A 22,072-nucleotide genomic window follows, 5' to 3' on the forward strand; every position below is an offset into this window, starting at 1 on the left:
GAGAGAAAGGAGAAAAACCTAATTCACATTCATTGTAATCTCTACTTACAATTGAGAGATATATATATACAAGGCTAGGAGTCCTAACTACCATACATGTGACCTATATTAACAAGGAAAGATAGTATACTATACATACATTATATTCAACACTCCCCCTCAAGCTGGAGCATATACGTCATATGCACCAAGCTTGTTACAAATATATTTAATCCTAGGACCTCTGAGAGATTTAGTGAAGATGTCTGCTAGTTGATCATTTGAATTGACAAAACTTGTAGCAACACATCCTGATGCAATCTTCTCTCTAATGAAATGACAGTCAACTTCAATATGTTTGGTCCTTTCATGAAAGACTGGATTGGATGCAATATGTAATGCGGCCTGGTTATCACAGATGAGTTTCATCTGTTCATCCTTTCCAAATCTCAACTCCTGAAGAAGATGTCTCAACCATATGAGTTCACATGTTGCCAAAGCCATAGCTCGATACTCGGCTTCAGCGCTAGATCTGGCCACTACATCTTGTTTCTTACTCTTCCAAGATATTAGATTACCTCCAATAAAAACACAGTACCCTGAAGTGGAACGTCTATCTGTGGGTGAGCCAGCCCAATCTGCATCTGTGTAACCAACAACTTGAGTATGACCTCTGTTCTCGTACAATACACCTTGGCCTGGTGTACTTTTGATATATCGAAGAATACGGATTACGGCATCCCAATGGTTATCACATGGTGACTGTAGGAATTGACTAACAATACTCACAGGAAAAGAAATGTCTGGACGAGTAATGGTGAGATAGTTCAATTTACCTACGAGCCGTCGATATCTCCCGGGGTCTCCTAAAGGCTCCCCCTGTCCTGGTACAAGTTTGACATTCGGATCCATAGGTGTGTCTACCGGTTTACAGTCTAACATACCGGTTTCTTCCAGGATATCTAAAGCATACTTCCTTTGGGAAAGGACCACACCAGAACTGGATTGAGCTATCTCAATTCCCAAGAAATACTTGAGTTTCCCCAAGTCTTTGGTCTGAAAGCGGGTAAAAAGATGTTGCTTTAGTTTCTGAATACCATCCTGATCACTGCCTGTAATGACGATGTCATCCACATAAACAACCAGATAAATACACTGCCCCAAGGAGTTATGATGATAAAAAACTGAATGGTCTGCTGTACTGCGAAGCATGCCAAACTCTTGAACAACAGAACTAAAACGGCTAAACCATGCTCGAGGAGATTGTTTCAAGCCATATAGAGAGCGGCGTAACCTGCACACTAAACCAGACTCCCCCTGAGCAACAAAACCAGGAGGTTGCTCCATATAAACTTCCTCAGCAAGATCACCATGAAGGAAGGCATTTTTAATATCCAACTGATAAAGAGGCCAAGAACACATAGCAGCCATGGACAGAAGCAAGCGGACAGAAGCAATCTTGGCAACAGGGGAGAATGTGTCACCATAATCAGAACCATAAACTTGAGTATAGCCTTTAGCAACTAAGCGGGCCTTAAGGCGATCAACCTGACCATCAGGACCAACCTTAACTGCATAGACCCAACGACAACCAACTGTAGATTTACCAGAGGGTAAAACAACAAGATCCCAAGTGCCATTAGAGTGCAGAGCAGCCATTTCATCCACCATTGCCTGTCGCCAGCCTGGATGGGAAAGAGCTTCATGGGTGCTCTTTGGAAGAGAAACAGAGGATATAGCAGAAACAAAAGCAGAATAGGGTGAAGATAATCGATGATAACTCAAAAAATTGTAAATAGGATGAGGATTACGAGTAGAGCGAGTACCTTTCCGAACAGCAATGGGTAAGTCATTAGGAGAAGGCAGAGCCGGGGCAGGTGAAGCCGAAGGGATAGGAAGTGAGTCAGCAGGTGCCTCAGGAAAAGGGAGAGGAGCAACGACACGAGGGCGACGATGATAAACCTGAAGTGGTCGAGGGGGCATAGCATCAGGTGGGGAGACAATGGGAATGGGCAAGACTTCAGAAACAGGAAGAGACTCAGAAGTGGTGGAAAAGAATGGTGAGTCCTCAAAGAAGGTGACATCAGCGGAGATAAAGTACCGATGAGTCTCAAGGGAATAACAACGATAACCCTTCTGAAGTCTGGAATATCCCAAGAAGAGGCACTTCATGGCTTTGGCGGAAAGCTTGTCCTGTCCAGGAGTGAGAATATGAACAAAGCAAGTACAACCAAAGACACGAGGAGGAAGGAAATAAAGTGGTTGGTCAGGGAAAAGAAGGGAGTGAGGAATCTGATCGTGTAAGACAGAGGAGGGCATACGATTAATCAAATAACAAGCGGTAAGAACAGCGTCCCCCCAAAAACGAAAAGGAACATGATTATGGAGGAGGAGAGTACGAGCTGTCTCAACAAGATGTCGATTCTTGCGTTCAGCTACCCCATTTTGTTGAGGAGTATGAGCACAAGAAGACTGATGAAGAATCCCATGATGAGACATAAACGAAGTAAATTGGGCTGAAAAATATTCCCTGGCATTGTCACTGCGTAACACACGAATAGAAATATTGAACTGGGTTTGGATTTCAGTATAAAATTTCTGGAAAATAGAGAATAACTCAGCTCGATTTTTCATTAAGAATAACCAAGTACATCGAGAATAGTCATCAATGAAAGTGACAAAATACTGAAATCCTAAAGTAGACGCAGTCCGACAAGGACCCCAAACATCAGTGTGGACAAGCTCAAAAGGAGACTTTGCCCGATTATTCAAACGCTTTGGGAACGAGACACGAGTATGTTTCCCAAGCTGACATGACTCACACGGAAGCGACGACAAAGTGGAAAAACGAGGAACCATCTTCTGGAACTTGGAAAGACTAGGGTGGCCCAGACGATTGTGAAGGAGGAGAGGAGCATCAGTGGAAATGCAAACTGCAGGAGATGAATCTGAGGTGAGGTGATAGAGGCCTTGAGACTCACGTCCTATGCCAATCGTCTTCCCCGTACTCCGGTCCTGCAAGGTCACAAATTTATCAGAAAAGGTAATAGAGCAATTAAGAGTACGAGTGATTTTGCTGATGGAAATAAGATTAAAAGGACATTCAGGAGTATAAAGGACAGAAGTGAGAGGTAGAGAAGGCAAAGGAAGGGCCAAACCAATACCTTTAGCCACAGTTTGAGAACCATTAGCTAAGGTAACAGTAGGTAAATCAGAGGTAGTAGTAATAGAGGAGAAAAGATCCTTATTACCAGATAGGTGATCAGATGCTCCAGAATCTAGAATCCAGGGTCCAAGAGAAGATGTGTGGGTAAGGCAGGCAGAGGCATTACCAGGCTGGGCAACAGAGGCAATAGAAGCCTGAGATGTCTGAGATGCGGAGGAGCTCGGAGGCTGAGGCAGCGGAGAATCAGAGGACTGGGCCATATGGGCAGTGCGAGGAGGTCTTCCATGTAACTGATAGCAACGATCGCGAGTGTGGCCAAGTTTATTGCAATAGGTGCAATGAGGACGTTGGCCTCTACCTCGGGTACCACTGCGTCCTCCTCGAGAGGTAGTTTGAGAAACTAACACAGAAGAATCTGAAGCGCTATCAGATGGCAAAGTCTGAGTGGACGAGATACGGAGGAGGCGAGCAAACACATCATCCAAGGACGGAACTGATGAACTACCAAGAATCTGATCACGAATAGGCTCAAGATCTGGAAGGAGGCCGATAAGAGTAAGGACCATGAAGAACTTGTCAAGCTGTGTTTGTTGGGCCCCAACATCAGGAGTAAGAGGCATCACAGTCAAGAACTGCTCCTTAAGAGAGGCAATCTGGCCAATATAAGTAGATAGATCCAAGTCCTGTTGGCTGAGATGGACAATAGCAGAAGCCACCTTATAAAGACGCTGGATATCATTCGTGTATAATCCTTTGGCCTGAGTCCAAAATTTAAAACAAGTTTTATAGGCCTGAAGATGAAGAAGAATTCGGGGATCAACCGATTGCCATAATACACTACACAACTGTGCATCTATCTTCCTCCACTGTACGCGGTCGACCTCAGGGATATCTGCCTCCTGTGTAATCAAGTGATCCTCATATCCTTGACCCATAAACCAAAGTTCAACAGAGGCAGACCAGGAAAGATAATTTTCACTCCCAACTAATTTCTCCGAAGTAATCATAGGAGATCCAGATATGACAGAGGAAAAAATGGAAGCTTTAGTAGCCATATCCACTTATCTGGAGAATGAAGTATGTTTGGATCGAAGAGAGCCCTAATACAGCTTCAGATTGCAGCGTGGCACCACCGAAAAAGGGAGACGGCCTCAGATCGCGGTGTGGTACCACCAGAAAGGGAGAAGAACACTTCCCAAGGCACGTGCAGGGATTGGAGTGGAGAAAAAGTGGTCGGAGCTTCGCCGGAAAGACTGTTTGGAGGGCCGACGGAGACAAAAATCCCCAAAAGAGGTACGTGCAGGGCTCGGATGGGAGAACCAGGGAGGTGGGAAGGCTGATCGGCGTCAGGCGAAGCTAGAGGAGGAGGCGCGTCGCCGGAAAAGCTCTCACGCGCCCCCACGCGCCGGCGCGTGAGATTCAACCGCCGGCCGGAAAATTGCGCGTGGCCGGCGCGTGGCTGCTCTTTTGGTGCTGGTGCCTTCACAAAAGTTGGAGATCTCCTCCAGGCGCTCCTTCTGGTATGGTCGGTGTCGGAAAAATAGGTCGCCGGGAAATTTCGCCGGAAAGTTCGCCGGAAAATTCGCCGGAAAATTTGCCAGCGGTGAGTGGTTTCTAATGACGATCCGACTGACCGGAAAGTATTGGGAGATGGGGAAGGTGACCGGAAAGAAACACGGTCACCGGAAGGTTTCCCGGAGTTGATGACACGGAAAACAGGAAAGAATTAGGTTTTCTTCCTTGGCTCTGATACCATGTTGAGAGAGAGAGAGAGAAAGGAGAAAAACCTAATTCACATTCATTGTAATCTCTACTTACAATTGAGAGATATATATATACAAGGCTAGGAGTCCTAACTACCATACATGTGACCTATATTAACAAGGAAAGATAGTATACTATACATACATTATATTCAACACAACTCTTTGACTTTCCAAAAATATACCTGTATATTTTCTGACTAGTGGGATTTTATATATTTCTTGCTATATTGTATAACATGATAGATAATATTGGCTTATATTGTTATAGAGACAATCCTTGACGTAGACAGATTTTTGGCTTACAACTTTTTGTCCTTGAATTATTTCATTTATCCTGTTGTTTACTTTTGCATGTTTGATTTTCAAGTACTGTTGTCTGTTAGTAACTTTCATAAACAATTGCAAACTTAATTAAACAATTTGGTACAATGAGTACATGTTTGGTTCCTTACTGTTCAAATGCTGAATTATTTCCTTTTGGATTTGGAGTATACTATCATTTCTATTTATTCTCTAAGGATTAGCTCTATTTTATGATTTTCTCTATTTGGAAATCACATGTTTTGCTTGTTTGTCTACTGGTTTAGTGAAAGCATCGAGTACTTAGACTTTGTGCTCACCTTAATTAAACAGTTTGACTTAAACCTCATCAAACTCAATTGGCCAGTGATGGCCACAAACTTCATCTTTGTAACCAATTTGATCGTGCTTGATTATATTTATTGAAAGTTATATGAGATGATTTGGACGGTTAACCAAAATGCCTTTTACACAGAACCTTTTCTCTACCAGAAAAGGTGATTGACAGCTTTGAGGTATGCTTATTTTCAGTTCCTGTTGTCAACTGTACAAAATCTAGGAAGAAACTCAAGCATTTAAGAAGGAAATATTTTCTCATGAACAACCATGGGCATTTAGAAACCAAGTTTTACCATCTAAATCATTACCCTTTATAATCAAGGATATATTGGTGCTTGCAGAGGAAGGTATGTTTGCCTGCCTGGAAAAGTCATACCTGAGGATTTTCTGTTCATTTAGGAATTCCTACTCCAAGATTAGTGTAGAAAGGTATTTGTGTTCGATATAACATGGTTTTAATTTGATAAGTTTGTAATGGTACAGAGGTTGTACTATAGCAGTGGATGATAGGAGGATAGTAAGTCCTATGCAGCTCTTAATTTGAGTTTATAGGCAACGTTATATGAGTTCCTTAGTAAGCTATAATTTTTTTTCTCATATAAATTTTAAGAAATCTCCATAAGACATTAGTTTCTGGAAATTTCTACTTCTGAGTTTGGGGATTTAGTAAAATGTGCACCATCTTTTACTGACTAGAAGGTAAAAAACCACCTATTTGTTCCTTCCAATTGTCCTTATTGAGTAAGATCTCCAACTTTGGGTTTTCCTGATAATGGTTAGCATTAATTACACAAGGCCAGACCCATTCTTCAAAGTAGTTGAGCCAGGGTCTTCCAGTATTTTGTTCTTTTGATCCATAACTTTTACCTGCCAGCTGCAGTAGTATTCATATGGAAAACTTTTCTTTTATTCGGTATGAAACAGATGATGTGTTTCAAAGTAAAAATACACTTTTTGGTCAATATTCTTCCTTGTAATTTAACAGTTTTTGAAGAGAAAACTCATGCTATCCCTTTTATGATATATTTCTCACTATCCAAATGCCTTTTCAGAACCATCACAGGATAGGTTTCTCTGTTTTTTCCTCCCTTATTTTTGATACCTCCTCTAAGTTTTCTGCCTTTGATAGCAATGTCAGAATTGCTTAAATCTTACACAGAAGGAAACTGTACTTTGCATGAAATATAAAACTTTTCTGTGGGAAAAGATGATTAGAATTGTTGTGTTACAATATAGCATAGGGAATAAGCAGAGGATAAGAAAAGGTTGCATAGAATAGAATGGGTTTTGGCTTCTGTAAAATAGAAAGCCTCAGCATAATCTCATCTGTGAACTTGCAGAATAAAACAAGGGGGTAGAGTGGTCCTTAGGAACTCCCATTTGAGGTGTGAGGACGCAGGGAGCATAAAGCTTGATCCCTCTAAGCGGTCTTCATAAAGCATTTTCATCTGAATTTAAACCAACTAGTTTTGTGGACAGTCAGTCCCTCAAACCATATGAATCTCCATGAGGGGAGGGTTCGTTGATGGTGCTATTTCTAGTTATTAATACCCTTCAAAAGTTAAATTTTCTAGTATGTTAGTGAATAAGGAGATCGAGATGCCTTGGCCACTAGTCATTAGATCACATTATTTGTTTCCCCTTATGAAGCAAACCCACAAGGTTTCAGTTGAGACTTGGGTTTTAGATGCAATACATCACATAACTTTTGCTATGAATGGTTTGGCAATAATCATTCATTTTGTTTGGTTCTTGTGTGAGATTTGTTTGGTAATGTATCAATCACTCCACTCTTAAGTGAAAATTAAATCCCAAAAAGTTTGAAATCAAATAAACAAAGATGAAAGATTGTAATCAATGAACCATCTGTTTGAGTACCGATTTGAGTGTCAATATCGCTAAAGACATCTTGTAATCTGTCTGCTTTTTGCATGACTACTGAAGTGTGGTTTTTCTGGCTACTAGTGAGGGTATGGAGCAGAACTGAAAGTATAGTGGTAATAATAATCATTAATAGAAGGAATTAGGGATTGATGCATATAGATGTTGCCATTTATTCGTTAGACGGAAACCCTGCAGAAAAATCTTGAAATTCGCTCCATCCATAACCTCCCAAGCCAACAAAACCAGCAGCATTGACCTGAAAATTCTCCAGACCCATTAGCGTATTGTCTGCATCACCACCCATATACGCATATCCTTCCATTGTTGGTGTCGCCATGTTGTGATCAGTATAACCTGCCATAGCCTTTGACCCCATACTTTGATTGAGATACATCCCCCTCGCCCACCTATCTTGGTCTTCCATGGCATAAAAGGAAGGCAACATGTGCTGGTTGTCATTGATTCGATAATGCATTGGATGTATGCTATGATCATCATCTTTCATGAAATTGGAATGTTGTTGGTTCTGGTTTTGGTGGTTACTTGGGGGCCAAAGTTCTGCATGTTTCCCACGTCTCACCAACTTGTTGATTAAAGTGGCAGCATCCACATTTCCTGTCACTGTCACCTTCTGTTGTTCTGCATCTATGCTTACCGAGTAAACTCCTGAACCAAAAACCCAAAGAAAGGTAAGAAACCCAAGTTCAAACCAAAAAGCTAGGGAATTAGGCAAATGGCTCTGAGGAAGAAGTTGTGCAAAACTCTAAATAATGGGAGAGTGAGCAGAACCTCCAAACAAAAAGCCTAGAGAAATAGAATGGCCTACAAATATATGAGCTTGAAAAAGGAAATAATGAGGGTATTATCAAAATCAGGACCTTCAATTCTGCTAAGGAGTTTCTTCACTTTCTGCTTGCATCCATTACAGTTAACGTGTACCTTGAGAACACACGTCTGTGCAAGAAAAAGAAGCATGCGAAAGAAGGAAAAACACTCGAAAGGTAAAAATGCATACAAATGTTGGGAAAAATAGAGACAAGAAAGAGAAGAAAAAACAAAATAAAAAGAAAAGGGAAAGGAGGGAGGAAGCAATGGAGAGTCGGAGACCTGTATTTTTAGGAGCTGGAACCCACTTGTTGACATTTTGAATTTGGACTGATGCTTTGTGCTTGTAAGAAGCTACTTCAGTGGCTCCTTGTGTGCATCTTCAAGACAAAGTGAAGCAATGGATAAATAGTGGAAAGAATAGTGTGATTTTGACTGGGTTTCCACAGCCATATAATTATGTTGATGCTCCTTAGCCATACACTACATCAGTAAGCACACCATTTTTTCAACCTGACAATCACCACCACTACTTCCTTGTGATGGTCCACTATTTCAGTGATATATTCTTCTTCATTCGCGGTATCTCGATTTTCCAGAATTGCCCCTCATTGTTTTAATAGTTTTTTTTTTTTTTTAATATGTGCATAAATATTACTTTTTCTTTGGATCGAAGCTTACCATATTTGTGGAAATTTTGATCCCCTCAATTAGAGATTTTGAAAGGTGAATTTCATTTTTAATTAAAAATTTGTTGTAATTTAGCAATGGTACAACTTGAAGTGATTATAATAACAACATTTTTATACATGACACTTTGATCTAAAACATTTTTACAAATAATTTGTCCAATGTTTTAGTTATAACCTGAAATATACTATTGGTAGTATTGTTGATAGCTTGTTATACAACATTCTATAATTGTTTTTTAAAATTAATTTTTAATATATATATATATATATAATTTTAATAACTTTCTCCCTTATTTAATATATAAAATATTATAAACACTCCTTTATACAAATAAACACATTTTACAGAGTCAAATGAACTCCTATACCAAGGTTGAGAATCAGCTTTGATACCATTTTATAATGATTTACATCTAATCGTATAAATATTATTCACTTTAAGTCAACAGGGTCTTTCACGACTTTAAAACGAGTGTACACGGTTAAGAAAAACTTGTACATATAGATAGTCCTAATAACTTTCTCCCGATATGTTGAATATCATAAAAAACCTTCCTCCAAAGCTTCTCTTATTTTCCCTACAAGAAATCCAGTTCACATGAAGTGAAAGAACCCTCCACAAAGCTTCTCTTGTTTTCCGTTAAAAAAATCTAGCTCTGTAATACGAGTTAATGTTCTCCCATGCTTTTGTCTTTATTTTTTGAGATCAACTTTTATCATCTTATTTCAAACAAGGGTAAAGTGAAATCTATATTGATACCACATATTTATTTTTTGATTTGTGTAATTTTTTTTATTTGGTTTTATAGATAGAAGATATTTGTCTTAACACAAGATTTTCCTTTAAAAAAATTGGTTTAGAACTTGGAATGAAACTAAATTGCTCATGGCTTAAGATATTTCTTATTTCTTTCCTAATTGTTTGGATATGATATTTGTGATTTTGGGTGTATTATTAAGACCAGTTTTAATTTCCATTAAAAAATATTTGTTTTGGGTCTATTATTGGAACCAGTTTGGAATCTCATTAAAAAAGATACTTGACTTGGGTATATTGGTGAGATAAATTTGGAATCTCAGAAAAAAAAAATATTTGTTATTTTTTTTTCCTAGTTGTTTGGTATAGTAAACAAAGATGTGATATTATTGTGGGCTATGATGGTGTTCGATTTTTCATTGTAGATATTGGAAATCCTCTTAGAGTATATTTTCTACAAAAATCTTAGTCTCTTAAAAGCTAAAATCAATTATAAAATTTTTTAAAACGTACAAGAATTATAAAAACTTAATGAAATATAATCACGGTTGTAAATGCTTAATAAACAATGTTGAGTGAATGACTACCACATGTATTATTAAGAGAATAAAAGCTTTCATTTACTCATCTTAAATAAGGGTATTAAATGAAAGCAATTTAAAGCCGACATTTTGGAATGAAAAAGAATCCATCCCAAGAAAAGAAGCCTTCGGAAGTTCTTTATTTCATTCTTTCTTCCTATTCTTTCTTTCTTTCTTTCATTCTCTTAATTCTCTTTTATAGCTTATATTTTGTTCATTCACGTTTTATAACAATAACTGAATTATCTAATTTTTGTCATTTATGATTTCGTTTTTCCTTTGTATGGCCTTTCTTTAAATGTTTTTTTTTTACATACTTTTTTCTTATATATATATATATATATATATATATATATATATATATATATATATATATATATATGTTTTTTTCCTCATTCAATGCATTGGGTGGATATTGCTAGTAAATTGGTATAACATGTTAGATGTCAATAAGGACAAAAAGGTTTCTCTAAAATTATTGCTTTTGTTACTGGATATAATTATGACCAAGATGAATCACTTTTAACATACAAACACACTAATATTAAAATTCATTACGATAAGACCCAATTTAGAAAATTTTGAATTTTTTTACAAAATTAACAACTGTGGATTATCTTGCTATATCCCTAACTTTACAAATACTACGAATATGCTTATTTATGATATATAATGTTTTCAATTAATTATAATTATTATTAATTGGTTTATATCTTTGTTATAACAATTACCTTGGCTGTAATATTGTGAAATAGAGATATTTGAAAGTTATAAAAGGAAGGTTTACTTACTTTCATTTATAGTTATCTTCACAAAGGAGGGGAGATTATAACTAGCAAAAATAAAGTCAAATACAATACAAGGATGGACAAAGAAAAGCCATGCATGGTTCAAAGGATGTCATATAATGATTTTGTTTCGAAGTATGTGAATGGTTAAAGATTAATTTAGATGAATACACATTTCATTACACCGTTAAGTTTGATCATCTACATTTTAATAGTTGGATGATGATGATGATGATGAGGATATGCATATAATGTTATCCCATAATTATGGTTATGTTTGCATTTATGTACTATAATGGATTCGTTGAGTAGAAGTTCAATGAGGTACAATCAATGTGCAAATTAGGAATTAGTAATTCATAAATGCATTATTAATTGTCATTGATTCCATGATACAAGCAACATTTTTTAATATTTTTAGTGGGTTAAAAATGTAGTTATAAGAGTAGAGCCGACACACATTTCAACAACATCATGTGAAGCCAACAATGACTCCAACATAGGAATTTCTCAAGGTTTCATATCAAGATGAGCAAAGATAGAAGTTGAGCTATTCGATTTAAACCATTATCCTCAACCTATTATTAGGAGTGAACATAGTTTTTCTAATACATATGGATTTATAAATACATTATATATGATCTGATCATTAGTTGAGGGATTTTAGTACAAGTTCAAAAAGAATTTTCCAAATCGAATATCTATGAGTTATTCAATGAATGGGTGCCCTTAGAGAATGATCGTTCATTTAGTAAGTGCAAAAAAAAAAAAAAAATGTAGGTTCTTACCTTAAACAATGTGCACAATCATTATACTAATATTAAATGTTCAACTTAACCTTTAGTGCAATCAAGGAAACTGCTCTTGTGATAAGGTAACTCATAAAGTCAATTTCAAAGTATTTGTCACATCAAATTTACAAAGACTTCTTGAAGCGGTATAATATTCCATTAACTTACAAGCAAACTTGGAAATATAAATAAATGCTAAACATGATGGACATTTTTTGCAATTGTACATTGCTTCTTATTTTTAGTTCAAGGGCTCTTAATGGGTTGTTGACCTATTATTGTAATTAACTTAACCTATTTGAGTGAACCATACAAAGGTTATTTTATTCTCTATGACAACATATGATACTGATGATGACATGGTCCTACTTACATTCGGGGTCATCAATTTAGAAAACTATAAGGATTAACTATGATTTTTGTAAAAATTAAAGAACTTACTTTATGGAAAAAAAAAAAGGTACTCGTGATGTCTTATAAGCATCAAACAATTCATTTGTAGTGTTTATGAACTTTTTAGAGTTGAAAAATCATACATATTGTTATAATAATGTAAAGAAATATTTTAGGAAATCCCAGGATGATAGAAAGAAACCTCACAATTGTCAATTTTATACAAAAATTTAAAATTATATGAATTAAGTGTTGTCATAATGTGTTATTTTTGTGGTAAGTGTAATCATTTTCTATCATATCTATGCTTTTTTAGAAAATAAATAGTACTATACATGCCTATATATATCCCATTTGACCTTTTTGTATAAACACATCAAGTCACCATTTTTGCAAGAGAGAATTCTAGAGATTTGTCCTATTCTAACATAGTCAAAAATTGATTAAAAGGGTAATGAGAAAATTGAATAAATTTAATTGAAAGGAGTAACAACCTTAAAGATGCCTTTTTAGACCACATTGGCAGCCAATACATCATAAATGTGTAGTAGCATCCACAACTCAATACATTTAACCAAATATTGTGAATTCATAAGTATTTGATTTAACGTAGTTGACTATGACATTGACCATGCTAAGAACATATTAGGAAACCCCATAACAAGTCTAAAAATTCAAAACGGTATAAATCAGGTATTATCATAATGTATCGTAATGTTAACATATTTATGTTGTTATCACAGTGCAATTGTCTCATATTTATTTATTTATTTGAGAAAATAGATAATCTTGAAGTATGTATATTTATATCCCATTGATCTTTTTATAAATTAAGTTAGACCTGTTAGTTGGTCAAGATGAATACTAGGGAGAGTGGTTCAATAAGTAGCATATGATCTTGGGTTCTAATACCCTGAATTTACCTTATTAATTATTACGAGATAATCAATACCCTGATATTTGAGTTAATGGAATGTATGGACCTTTCCTTCATGGCACATGGTCCACTTGCTAGTAAGTTTCCTATTTACAAAATACAAAACCTTTGGTTGTTTAGAAGAAAAATAATATTATAAACATTAGAAAATTCATGGAAAAATATAATCTAAAACAACATCATTTTATATCAATATCTTATGGAGGGTGGGTGATTCCTTCAAGGCTTTAACAATATTTGTCTTCATGTGGGGTCACATGCACGCTCTCCAACAATATTTGTCTTCACGATTCAATTATTGATATTTTCAAATTATTTGTCCTATTATCAACTCAATGACCTTTTCTTAGGCAATTATATTAAATAATAACTCTTTTCTTTTAATTTTTTGTGTTTTATTTTAGAGTTTTCTATTTTACTTATTTTTAGGTTTCTTTTGACAGTGATTTTGATAAAATTACTTTTAATTTATAATATTTTTTTAATATTTTGATAATTTTTTTATAAACCCTTAGTTTACCATTGAATATGAATTTTAAAAAATATTTTTTATAATGTGTGATATAATAAAAGATAATTTAGAAAAACAATTGTCAATACAAATTCAAAATTAATTCCAATCATTGTTTAAATTTTAAACATCACATTTAATTTTATTGGAAACATACAAATTTTTAGTAAATTAAATTATTAGTAAATTGGTTTTCAAATTCGTGAGTTTCTCATTTAACAAAATTTGAGTTTGATAAATGATGAGTCACATATAATTGACATATAGCATATATTTAAAAAGTGGCATGTACTAAAATTTAAAAGACTATAAAATTTGGTTTTACAAATAAGTCAAAATTTTTAGTTAAAGTCGAAAGAGAAATAAAAATAAATTAAATGCAAATAAGACAAGTTGTAAAATTTAAGGAACAAAATTCTTTAAATTAAACAACTAAATCTTATCCAATTTCAAAATTTAATTTTCTAACTTCACCTATAAAAGAAGGGATGGTTTCCTTAAGTTCAAATCAGTAAAATGACTTCAAATAAGAAAAAAAGACTTGACTTTATAAAGAAGAAAAAAATTCATAAAATCTTTTTATAAGTTTAAAAAATCATTCTGAAATAAAACTAATTTACCCGACTTTCAAAATAAATATAACACTTCTATCCTCTATTTTTAGATTCCGTAAGAAAAAATCATAGATTTTTTTTTTTGTGTAAAAATTATTAACAAAGATTATATCCCTAAAATTATTAATTTTAATAAAAAAAATTTTGTTTTGCATTTTTCCATTGTTTTGCTTATTTTGCAAGATTTACACGAAATTTATGCATATATTTATAAAGAAAATGCTTGCAATTTTATTAAAATCCTTTACATCAAGATAATGTTTACTTTTGGATAAATGAATGTTTTCCAAAAGACTTTGACTACTTAGAGAAAAATGGTCTTTAAATCTTATCTCTAACATCTAATAAACTACCTATTTAAAAGTTGAGGAATGTCTTCAAATAAGATGATTTCAATTGTTTGATAAGATAAAAAATTATTTGCTATACTCGTTTATCAAGAAGAAGATGAAGGGATCAACAATAGATTAAGATATATTTTAATTTAATCTATTGCTTAGAAATCATCTTATTTCAAATAAGATGATTTCAATTGTTTGGCAAAATACAAAGCTTCTTTATCAAGAAAAAGATTAAAGGATTAAGACTTATTTTAATTTAATAGATTGCATTGAATGTTAAGAGATAAAGTCTTTCCTAAATGGACTGTTGATTGAATATTAACCGATAAGACAACTTTATCCTTTACCCAGTGCGGAAAAATTTGGATATGAATGTGTGACAATAATGTAATTGGAAAGTTTGAGGACAGATCCGTCATTTAAGTAAAATCATGACTCCTTTATGGGGGCGTCTGCGTATAAATATTAAATATCTGGGTCTCCGGCCTTGCAGGGTCAGAGACTCGGTGGGATATTGGGTTTTGAGGTTGAGGATGAAGGCATTGCCATGGCCGCTGCTCTGCTTCTCTCATATGGTCATTGCGGGGATACTGTGCCTGGCGGCTGCGTCGGAGCTGGGTCCGGAAGAGTGGGCGGAGGGGTTGGGGCTGGAGACAGGAGGGCTGAGCAGAGAGAGCTTCCCGAAGGGGTTCTTGTTCGGAACGGCGTCGTCGGCGTACCAGGTGGAGGGAATGACCGATAAGGCGGGCAGAGGGCCATGCATTTGGGACCCTTATGTCAAAATACCTGGTCAGATTCTATTCTCACTTTGCATTGGATCCTTGCCTTTCTTCTTACTTCTTCTATGTGTCTCTGATGGATGAGAGTAAAAATGGTGGTACAGGGAACATTGCTGAAAACGGAACCGCTGACGTGGCGGTGGACCAGTACCATCGGTACAAGGTATGGTCTATCTGATTTGTGATTGGCCCCTACGCAAGTAGACTAGATGGGTGACTGACGATATCATATTCTACTAGTAGTGGTTTGATACAAGTTTCTCAGTATAGCGGAATTGGTATTACCGACAGTCTGAATGGCATTGTTGGTAATTTTTTTGAAAATCAGGCGCAATTATCTTGACTATTCAATCATCTTAAATAAGGGAATATTGGAAACGTAAAGCTTTCTAGTTTCCAGGATAAGGGGGTGAATTATGCACATGAAGCTTTCTACTTTATTCTAGAGTGTGAAGTGTTCTAGGCATATGAGGGTGTGACGACAGACAACCACACTCAACTTCCCCCCTTGACCATTGAAATTATAACAAAATTAATTGATTTTTGGATCATTTTTTATTGCCCAATGAATTCAGCCGCATGGCGATATATCTAATGTAATGCAGGTAGCTGGAGTAGGTTTGGATTTAACTTCCACTCTACCCATTTGTAGACTATGATTTACATGAGTTTTTCTCACAAAATTCATCAAATGGTTGGCCTCTGTAGCTAATAATTGTGATACTAATCCCCAAGGTTCATATTTGATCTACTCATCTTCTGGTTAATGTCCATTTCTTACTGAAATGAAACTGGGCATGGTGATCCATGAAATGGGGTAGAGGTAGTAGCTACTGTCAGAATTAGGCTCCTTAACAACAAGTCATATACTCTGTTCAACCCCCATGAATTGGGTTATGAATATGACCAAATCACAACATCTTACAGCAATAAAATCATCATGATATTGAGCATTGGTTGATATATCATAACAGTACCATTCACTAGTTGGCCTATTCCATTTAGTATTTTTATTGTTGTTACCTGTTTGCAGGAAGATCTGGACATAATGAAAATTTTGAATTTTGATGCATACCGATTTTCCATCTCCTGGTCAAGGATTTTCCCTGGTATGTACAATCTTTGCCAGTGGCCTTCTGTAAACATCATTGGTCGATGCTATTTTTTGAATGAAGTTATGATGTTTTGTATGAACCCTTGGTTTTCATGCAGAGGGAACTGGGAAAGTAAACTGGGAGGGAGTTGCCTATTACAACAGGCTGATTAACTACATGCTCAAAAAAGGTAGTCATAATAATGGAAATAAAGGGCGAGTTTCATGTTTTCCCCACTAGAAAAACATGATAATGGTTTTAGTACTGGTTTCAATCTTGATTCAAGAAATCATCTATCAGGGAAAAAATTTGGATGGCTTGGGGTCACAAACCAGCCCTTCAAATTTTAGCACCTTATGATATTACTACAGACTCTGTCCCTTGACACATTTTTTAAATTAATGAGAACAAATATGCCATTTCTGTTGCTAATCAGTCAAAAGTAATGTGATGCAATTGTTACTGTATGACTTGTAGGGATTATCCCATATGCAAATTTATATCACTATGATCTTCCTCTAGTGCTCCAGGAGAAATACAACGGTTTGCTCAGCCGCAGAATAGTGTAAGTAAAGCAATAACGCTATCTCTTAAAGCAATTTCTTGTTTGCTTTTGTTCTTTATTTTTGGCATAGTCTTGGTCTGACTGCATTTAGGTGTTGGTAGAGTATCCCATAGAACGTGCGGTTGCCCATCATTTAGTGGAAAATTGTTCTTAAAACACTGTTGGGGGATCACTTTTGTTGTATTTTCATATGAATTAAATCGAGTCACAGAGTAGAACCGGGCTGGTCATATGTGTGCAGAGAAATAATTCTAGTAGTTGTTCAAACATGAGTTCTAATACTCCAATCTTGCAGAGAAGACTTTGCCAATTATGCGGAGTTCTGCTTCAAGACATTTGGTGATAGGGTTAAGCATTGGACAACATTTAATGAACCAAGAGTGATAGCAGCTTTAGGATTTGACAATGGCATCAATCCTCCTTCAAGGTGTTCTAAGGCATTTGGAAATTGTACTGCTGGAAACTCATCAACCGAGCCTTATATTGCAGCCCATAACATGCTTTTATCTCATGCGGCAGCCGCTCAGAGATACCGTGAGAAATATCAAGTACATTCTACTTCTTTTTATTTTTTGTTTTTTAACTTTTGGTTTGAGCTTAAACCATCTGGATTTCTCATCTATGCAAAATTTTATGAATTTTTAGGAAAAACAGAAGGGGAAGATTGGAATTCTCTTGGACACCGTCTGGTATGAACCTCTTACCAGATCGAAGGATGACCAGCAAGCAGCTCAGAGAGCCATAGATTTTCACCTTGGATGGTAAATAGCAGAACATCTATTTAAACTAAGACTATAAAAATGAATAGATTTACTTTTGAGAATTCATTTGCTTGCAATTATTTTGCAGGTTCCTACATCCCATTATATGGGGTAAATATCCGAAAAATATGCAAGATATTGTTGGAGAGAGGCTTCCCAAATTCAGTGAAGAAGAGATTAAGTTGGTAAAAGGGTCAGTGGATTTTGTGGGAATCAACCAGTATACTTCTTTCTACATGTTCGATCCACATAAGCCTAAGCCTAAGGTTACAGGCTACCAGGAAGAGTGGAATGCTGGATTTGCTTGTAAGATCTTCTCATGCCTCCTGCAAATATTTCCTCTGTTTATTGCTTCATCAACTGATTCACTTCTTCATTTTGTTCTCATTTCCATTTGGTGCCTGAAATTTGCAGATGACCGAAACGGGGTGCCAATTGGTCCAAGGGTAATGCTTATATGATCTATAACTATCTGTTAATTCCTACTTATATCTACATTCCTTATGACCAACTGTATGTTTTCAGGCAAACTCTTTTTGGCTTTACATTGTACCATGGGGTATGTACAAGACTGTGACCTACGTGAAGGAGCAGTATGGAAACCCACCTATAATCATCTCAGAAAACGGTACAGGCTGAAAGTCCTCCTCCCTTAATTTCTTCCCCTCCTCTCTTTTCCTGGATTCAATCAAAACTCATAGTCTTAAGTGGGGTGGTGGCAGGCATGGACGATCCAGGGAACGTGACACTCCCCATGGCATTGCACGACACCACAAGAGTGAAGTACTTCCAAGACTATTTGATAGAATTAAAGAAGGGCATAGATGAAGGAGCAAACGTACATGGGTACTTCGCATGGTCAATAGTGGACAACTTCGAATGGAAGTCAGGATACACATCTAGGTTTGGCATGGTTTTCATTGACTACAAGAACCAGCTCAAGAGGCACCCCAAGATGTCTGCATTTTGGTTCAAGAAATTACTCCAAAGAAAGAAGCAGCAGTAGGAGCATGCATGGTGTGAAGGTCTTGTTTTTGTTAAAGTGTTCCAGTAGTACTAGTAATTAAGGTCAATAATGAGAGGTAGTGAAACTTCATTTCAGTTCAACCCTGTATTGTTTGTGCTGAGTGATTGATCATGCACAACCGGTTTCTATACAGGAAAATAAAAAGACAAATCTAAACTTATTTGATCAAGACTGCAGTCAGTGACTTAAATAAAATTAGGCATATTCAGCCCAATGGTGCCTTTCTTCAATTTGAACAACTTTTGGAAAGATCAAAAGTTGGGATTGGTGATTCTCTTGTTAAGGCTTTTGTTTAAAGTAGGCCAAATGGTGGGGAAAAGAGATTTAATTTTATAGTGATTAGATGCCCAAAAACGTGGCCCAAGAGGATTGTAATTAACAAAAATTTGCCTAAGGGTAAATTATGAGGAGAAATTTGATTTATTAGTTAAAAATTATGCACAAATGTGAGATAATGTTGCTAATAAATAACAAAGTGGAGGTATCCTTTAATGAATTTTGGATTAAATCGTAAAAAAAGGAGTGACTTGGCTTATGTACTGTGTTGGGCTTGCATGGGCCGACACGACATGACACGATATTTAGTGGACAGCGTTGGTCCGACACGACCCATTTGACACCTCTAACTATATATATATATATATATATTTAAAGAATTTGACTATTACTATCTAGTAACCACACATATACATGTCATTTGTACATTCTGTACAATTTTTTTAGTTACTTTTATTCTTATTCTTGAGTATAATGTAATAACATTGATCATTTATATTCCATGAAAAAATGAGGGAAATGTATGGATCCAACTTTGTCCCAAACCAAATGAATGGAACCAAACCAAATTAACTAATGTTAAATCACCTAGTATGGGTCAAAAAATAAATGGACTTTAATCCATTGAAACCAACCTAAATTCTTTATTTATAGGAGTATAACTACAAACAAAGCAACCCTCCAATTATTTTAAGACTGTGATAAATGAAAAACAAGAAGTGAACAATTATATTTAGTAATATTGTTTATTGCTTAAGATTTGAATAATACTAACTTTTTCATATTAAGTTTCAAAATTTTAATTTAGGTTTTGAAACATATAGATGCATCATAATGTGTAACATATAGATAGATTCAACAAATTATTTGACTAGTATCAATTTTATGACATATTTTAAAAGCTCCAATGTGGTTTTTCAATTGGTTGATGTATGAAACCAAATCAAGGACTATGAGTATATATGTTGTTTGTTAGAGGAAGTTATCAAAAAGGCTATATGCTACATGTGAGTCAAATAAAAACAAATAAACAATAAGAGTTTTGATATGGGGTTAAATGAATGCAATTCTAAGAGTTAAAATAAATGAAAATCCCTATAATGTATGCAATTCTATCAAAGAGGTTAGAGGAAGAAAATGTTATTCTAACAAATGATTAAAAACAAATATACATTATAGGGATTTTATTTATAATAAAATTTAATTTTTTAAGACATGTGAGTCAAATTTTCATTATATGCATACTTTATAGGGATTACCCAGACTACTCATAAAAATACCTAAACATTATATCTCATGTTATAATCTATTCAAGATTTCGTATTAGTAGTACAACTACAACAAAATCAAGTTATAACCCAAAATCAAGATCATATTAAATCATCAAGAAAAATAAACCCGAAACATACGGGGTTCATTGTGATGTAGTGGAATGGGGTTTTAGTCTCCCACATTTAAACTTTTCTTCTTTAGAGAGAGAAAAAAAAACCCATATTTCATTCAACAATGACATATGAGTAGAATCTCTAATTTGTTTAGACTTGGGACCTCAACCTATTTATATTATTTTATTATTTTATTTTATTTTTGACCCATCATAAAAAAAAAAAAATCAAATCAAATCAAGTGATCTCTACACATTAAAACCCACACTCGATGAGATGCCAACCCTAATAAATAAATAAAAACTTATCTTATCACTTTAATGGGCTAATGGGCTAACAGAAAAATATAGCTAATAATTAACAATTAGACAATATATGTGGGTTCACTTGAATAATTTCCCAACATACATTTATTATTCAATTATGATGATGACATTTTGAATTATTTTATTTAATTTATAATTAATTAATCAATTTTTTGAATTTTATATTAGTCTTAAAAGTTACAAGATTTATTAGAGAATTTAAAACATTAATTATGACTATTATTTTTCATAGTCATTTTATATATTTTTTTAGTTTTAATTTTTTTAAAAAGAAGTTATTAAACTTATTAATAAATTAAATACAAGGTCTCACTTAATTTGAAGTTCATTTTCTCTAATGACAAAAATAGTAAAAATAGTTATTTACTTCACTTTGTTTTTAAAAAATTAATTCTAAAAAACATCAACCAAATAGCGGTATAAATTTTTAAAAATAATTTTGTTTTTAAATCATATGCCTAAATAGGTTTTTATTATTTTTTAAAAAAACTCTCAAGGATTTTTTTATATGAAAATAAAAAATTATTTCAAACTTTGTTTAATTTACATAATTTGCAAGTATGAATTTTAACATATTTATATATTTTTAGGAAAATAAGATATTATTTGAAAAATGTTTTTAAAAACTGTTTTTGAGTATAATTTTTAAAAGTTATTTTATAATATTTTATAGAATAAAAATATATTTGAGAATTTGTTTTTCATGTTTTCAAATATATTTAAAAATTAAATTTTACATGTACTATTCTATTTTTAACCATTCTTCATACGTGTATAATTATTTTTTAAAACAATTCTCGTTAAAAAAGTGAAAATAACTCAAAATAACTAAAAGATGTTATTTGAAAACACAATATTTTCCATTTTAAAAATATAAATCTATTTTCTATTTTTTGGTTATCAAATGTGTTTCTCTCTCTTTCTCTATTTTTTTTTTTAATTTTAAACAACGAAAAAACTAATTTTGAAATTCGTTACCCAATAGAGAATAATACCTTTGAATGTGGATATTGTGATCTCTTTATGTAACAAAAGAGCTTCCCTAATAATGGAACATGGAGATAAAGAACTATTCTCTTTCGGGGGCAAAACACTATGCTTAGAATGATCCATATTTATTAGTTTTACTCATATCAAATTATTCGGAGATAAGTTCTAGAGAATCAACAACAGGACATCTTACATATGTGCCATG

At 34.5% G+C, this 22,072-nt stretch overlaps 2 protein-coding genes across 2 annotated transcripts; one reads left to right on the forward strand and one right to left on the reverse strand.

The window, feature by feature from the left end:
• Positions 1 to 7,254: 7,254 nt before the first annotated feature.
• On the reverse strand, positions 7,255 to 8,678 carry LOC104881553 (uncharacterized). The gene is made up of 3 exons (XM_010662043.3): positions 8,542 to 8,678; positions 8,313 to 8,388; positions 7,255 to 8,100 (listed from the first exon to the last, which is right to left on the reverse strand). The coding sequence occupies exons 1-3, from the start codon at positions 8,575 to 8,577 to the stop codon at positions 7,604 to 7,606; spliced, it is 609 nt and encodes a 202-aa protein (XP_010660345.1). The 5' UTR covers positions 8,578 to 8,678; the 3' UTR covers positions 7,255 to 7,603.
• A 6,381-nt stretch (positions 8,679 to 15,059) lies between these two features.
• On the forward strand, positions 15,060 to 19,104 carry LOC100250218 (beta-glucosidase 44). The gene is made up of 11 exons (XM_002272377.5): positions 15,060 to 15,453; positions 15,548 to 15,606; positions 16,477 to 16,552; positions 16,656 to 16,727; positions 17,015 to 17,102; positions 17,398 to 17,650; positions 17,748 to 17,863; positions 17,952 to 18,169; positions 18,278 to 18,309; positions 18,389 to 18,491; positions 18,586 to 19,104. Exons 1-11 carry the CDS (start codon positions 15,096 to 15,098, stop codon positions 18,867 to 18,869), a joined length of 1,659 nt encoding a protein of 552 aa, XP_002272413.2. The 5' UTR covers positions 15,060 to 15,095; the 3' UTR covers positions 18,870 to 19,104.
• Positions 19,105 to 22,072: the final 2,968 nt, after the last annotated feature.

This window comes from Vitis vinifera, chromosome 14, assembly GCF_030704535.1.
Source record: "Vitis vinifera cultivar Pinot Noir 40024 chromosome 14, ASM3070453v1".
Taxonomy (NCBI): Eukaryota; Viridiplantae; Streptophyta; class Magnoliopsida; order Vitales; family Vitaceae; genus Vitis; species Vitis vinifera.

Bases quoted from the DNA above. Each gene is read 5' to 3' on its own strand.
- LOC104881553 (XM_010662043.3), bottom strand. From the start codon at position 8,577: ATGTCAACAAGTGGGTTCCAGCTCCTAAAAATACAG. The intron at 8,389-8,541 runs GTCTCCGACTCT...TTTCTTGCACAG, and splicing joins TCCAGCTCCTAAAAATACAG to ACGTGTGTTCTCAAGGTACA. The intron at 8,101-8,312 runs GTCCTGATTTTG...TTTTTGGTTCAG, and splicing joins ACTCCTTAGCAGAATTGAAG to GAGTTTACTCGGTAAGCATA.
- LOC100250218 (XM_002272377.5), top strand. From the start codon at position 15,096: ATGACTCCTTTATGGGGGCGTCTGCGTATAAATATTAAATATCTGGGT. The intron at 17,864-17,951 runs GTAAATAGCAGA...ATTATTTTGCAG, and splicing joins ATAGATTTTCACCTTGGATG to GTTCCTACATCCCATTATAT. The intron at 18,310-18,388 runs GTAATGCTTATA...GTATGTTTTCAG, and splicing joins GGGTGCCAATTGGTCCAAGG to GCAAACTCTTTTTGGCTTTA.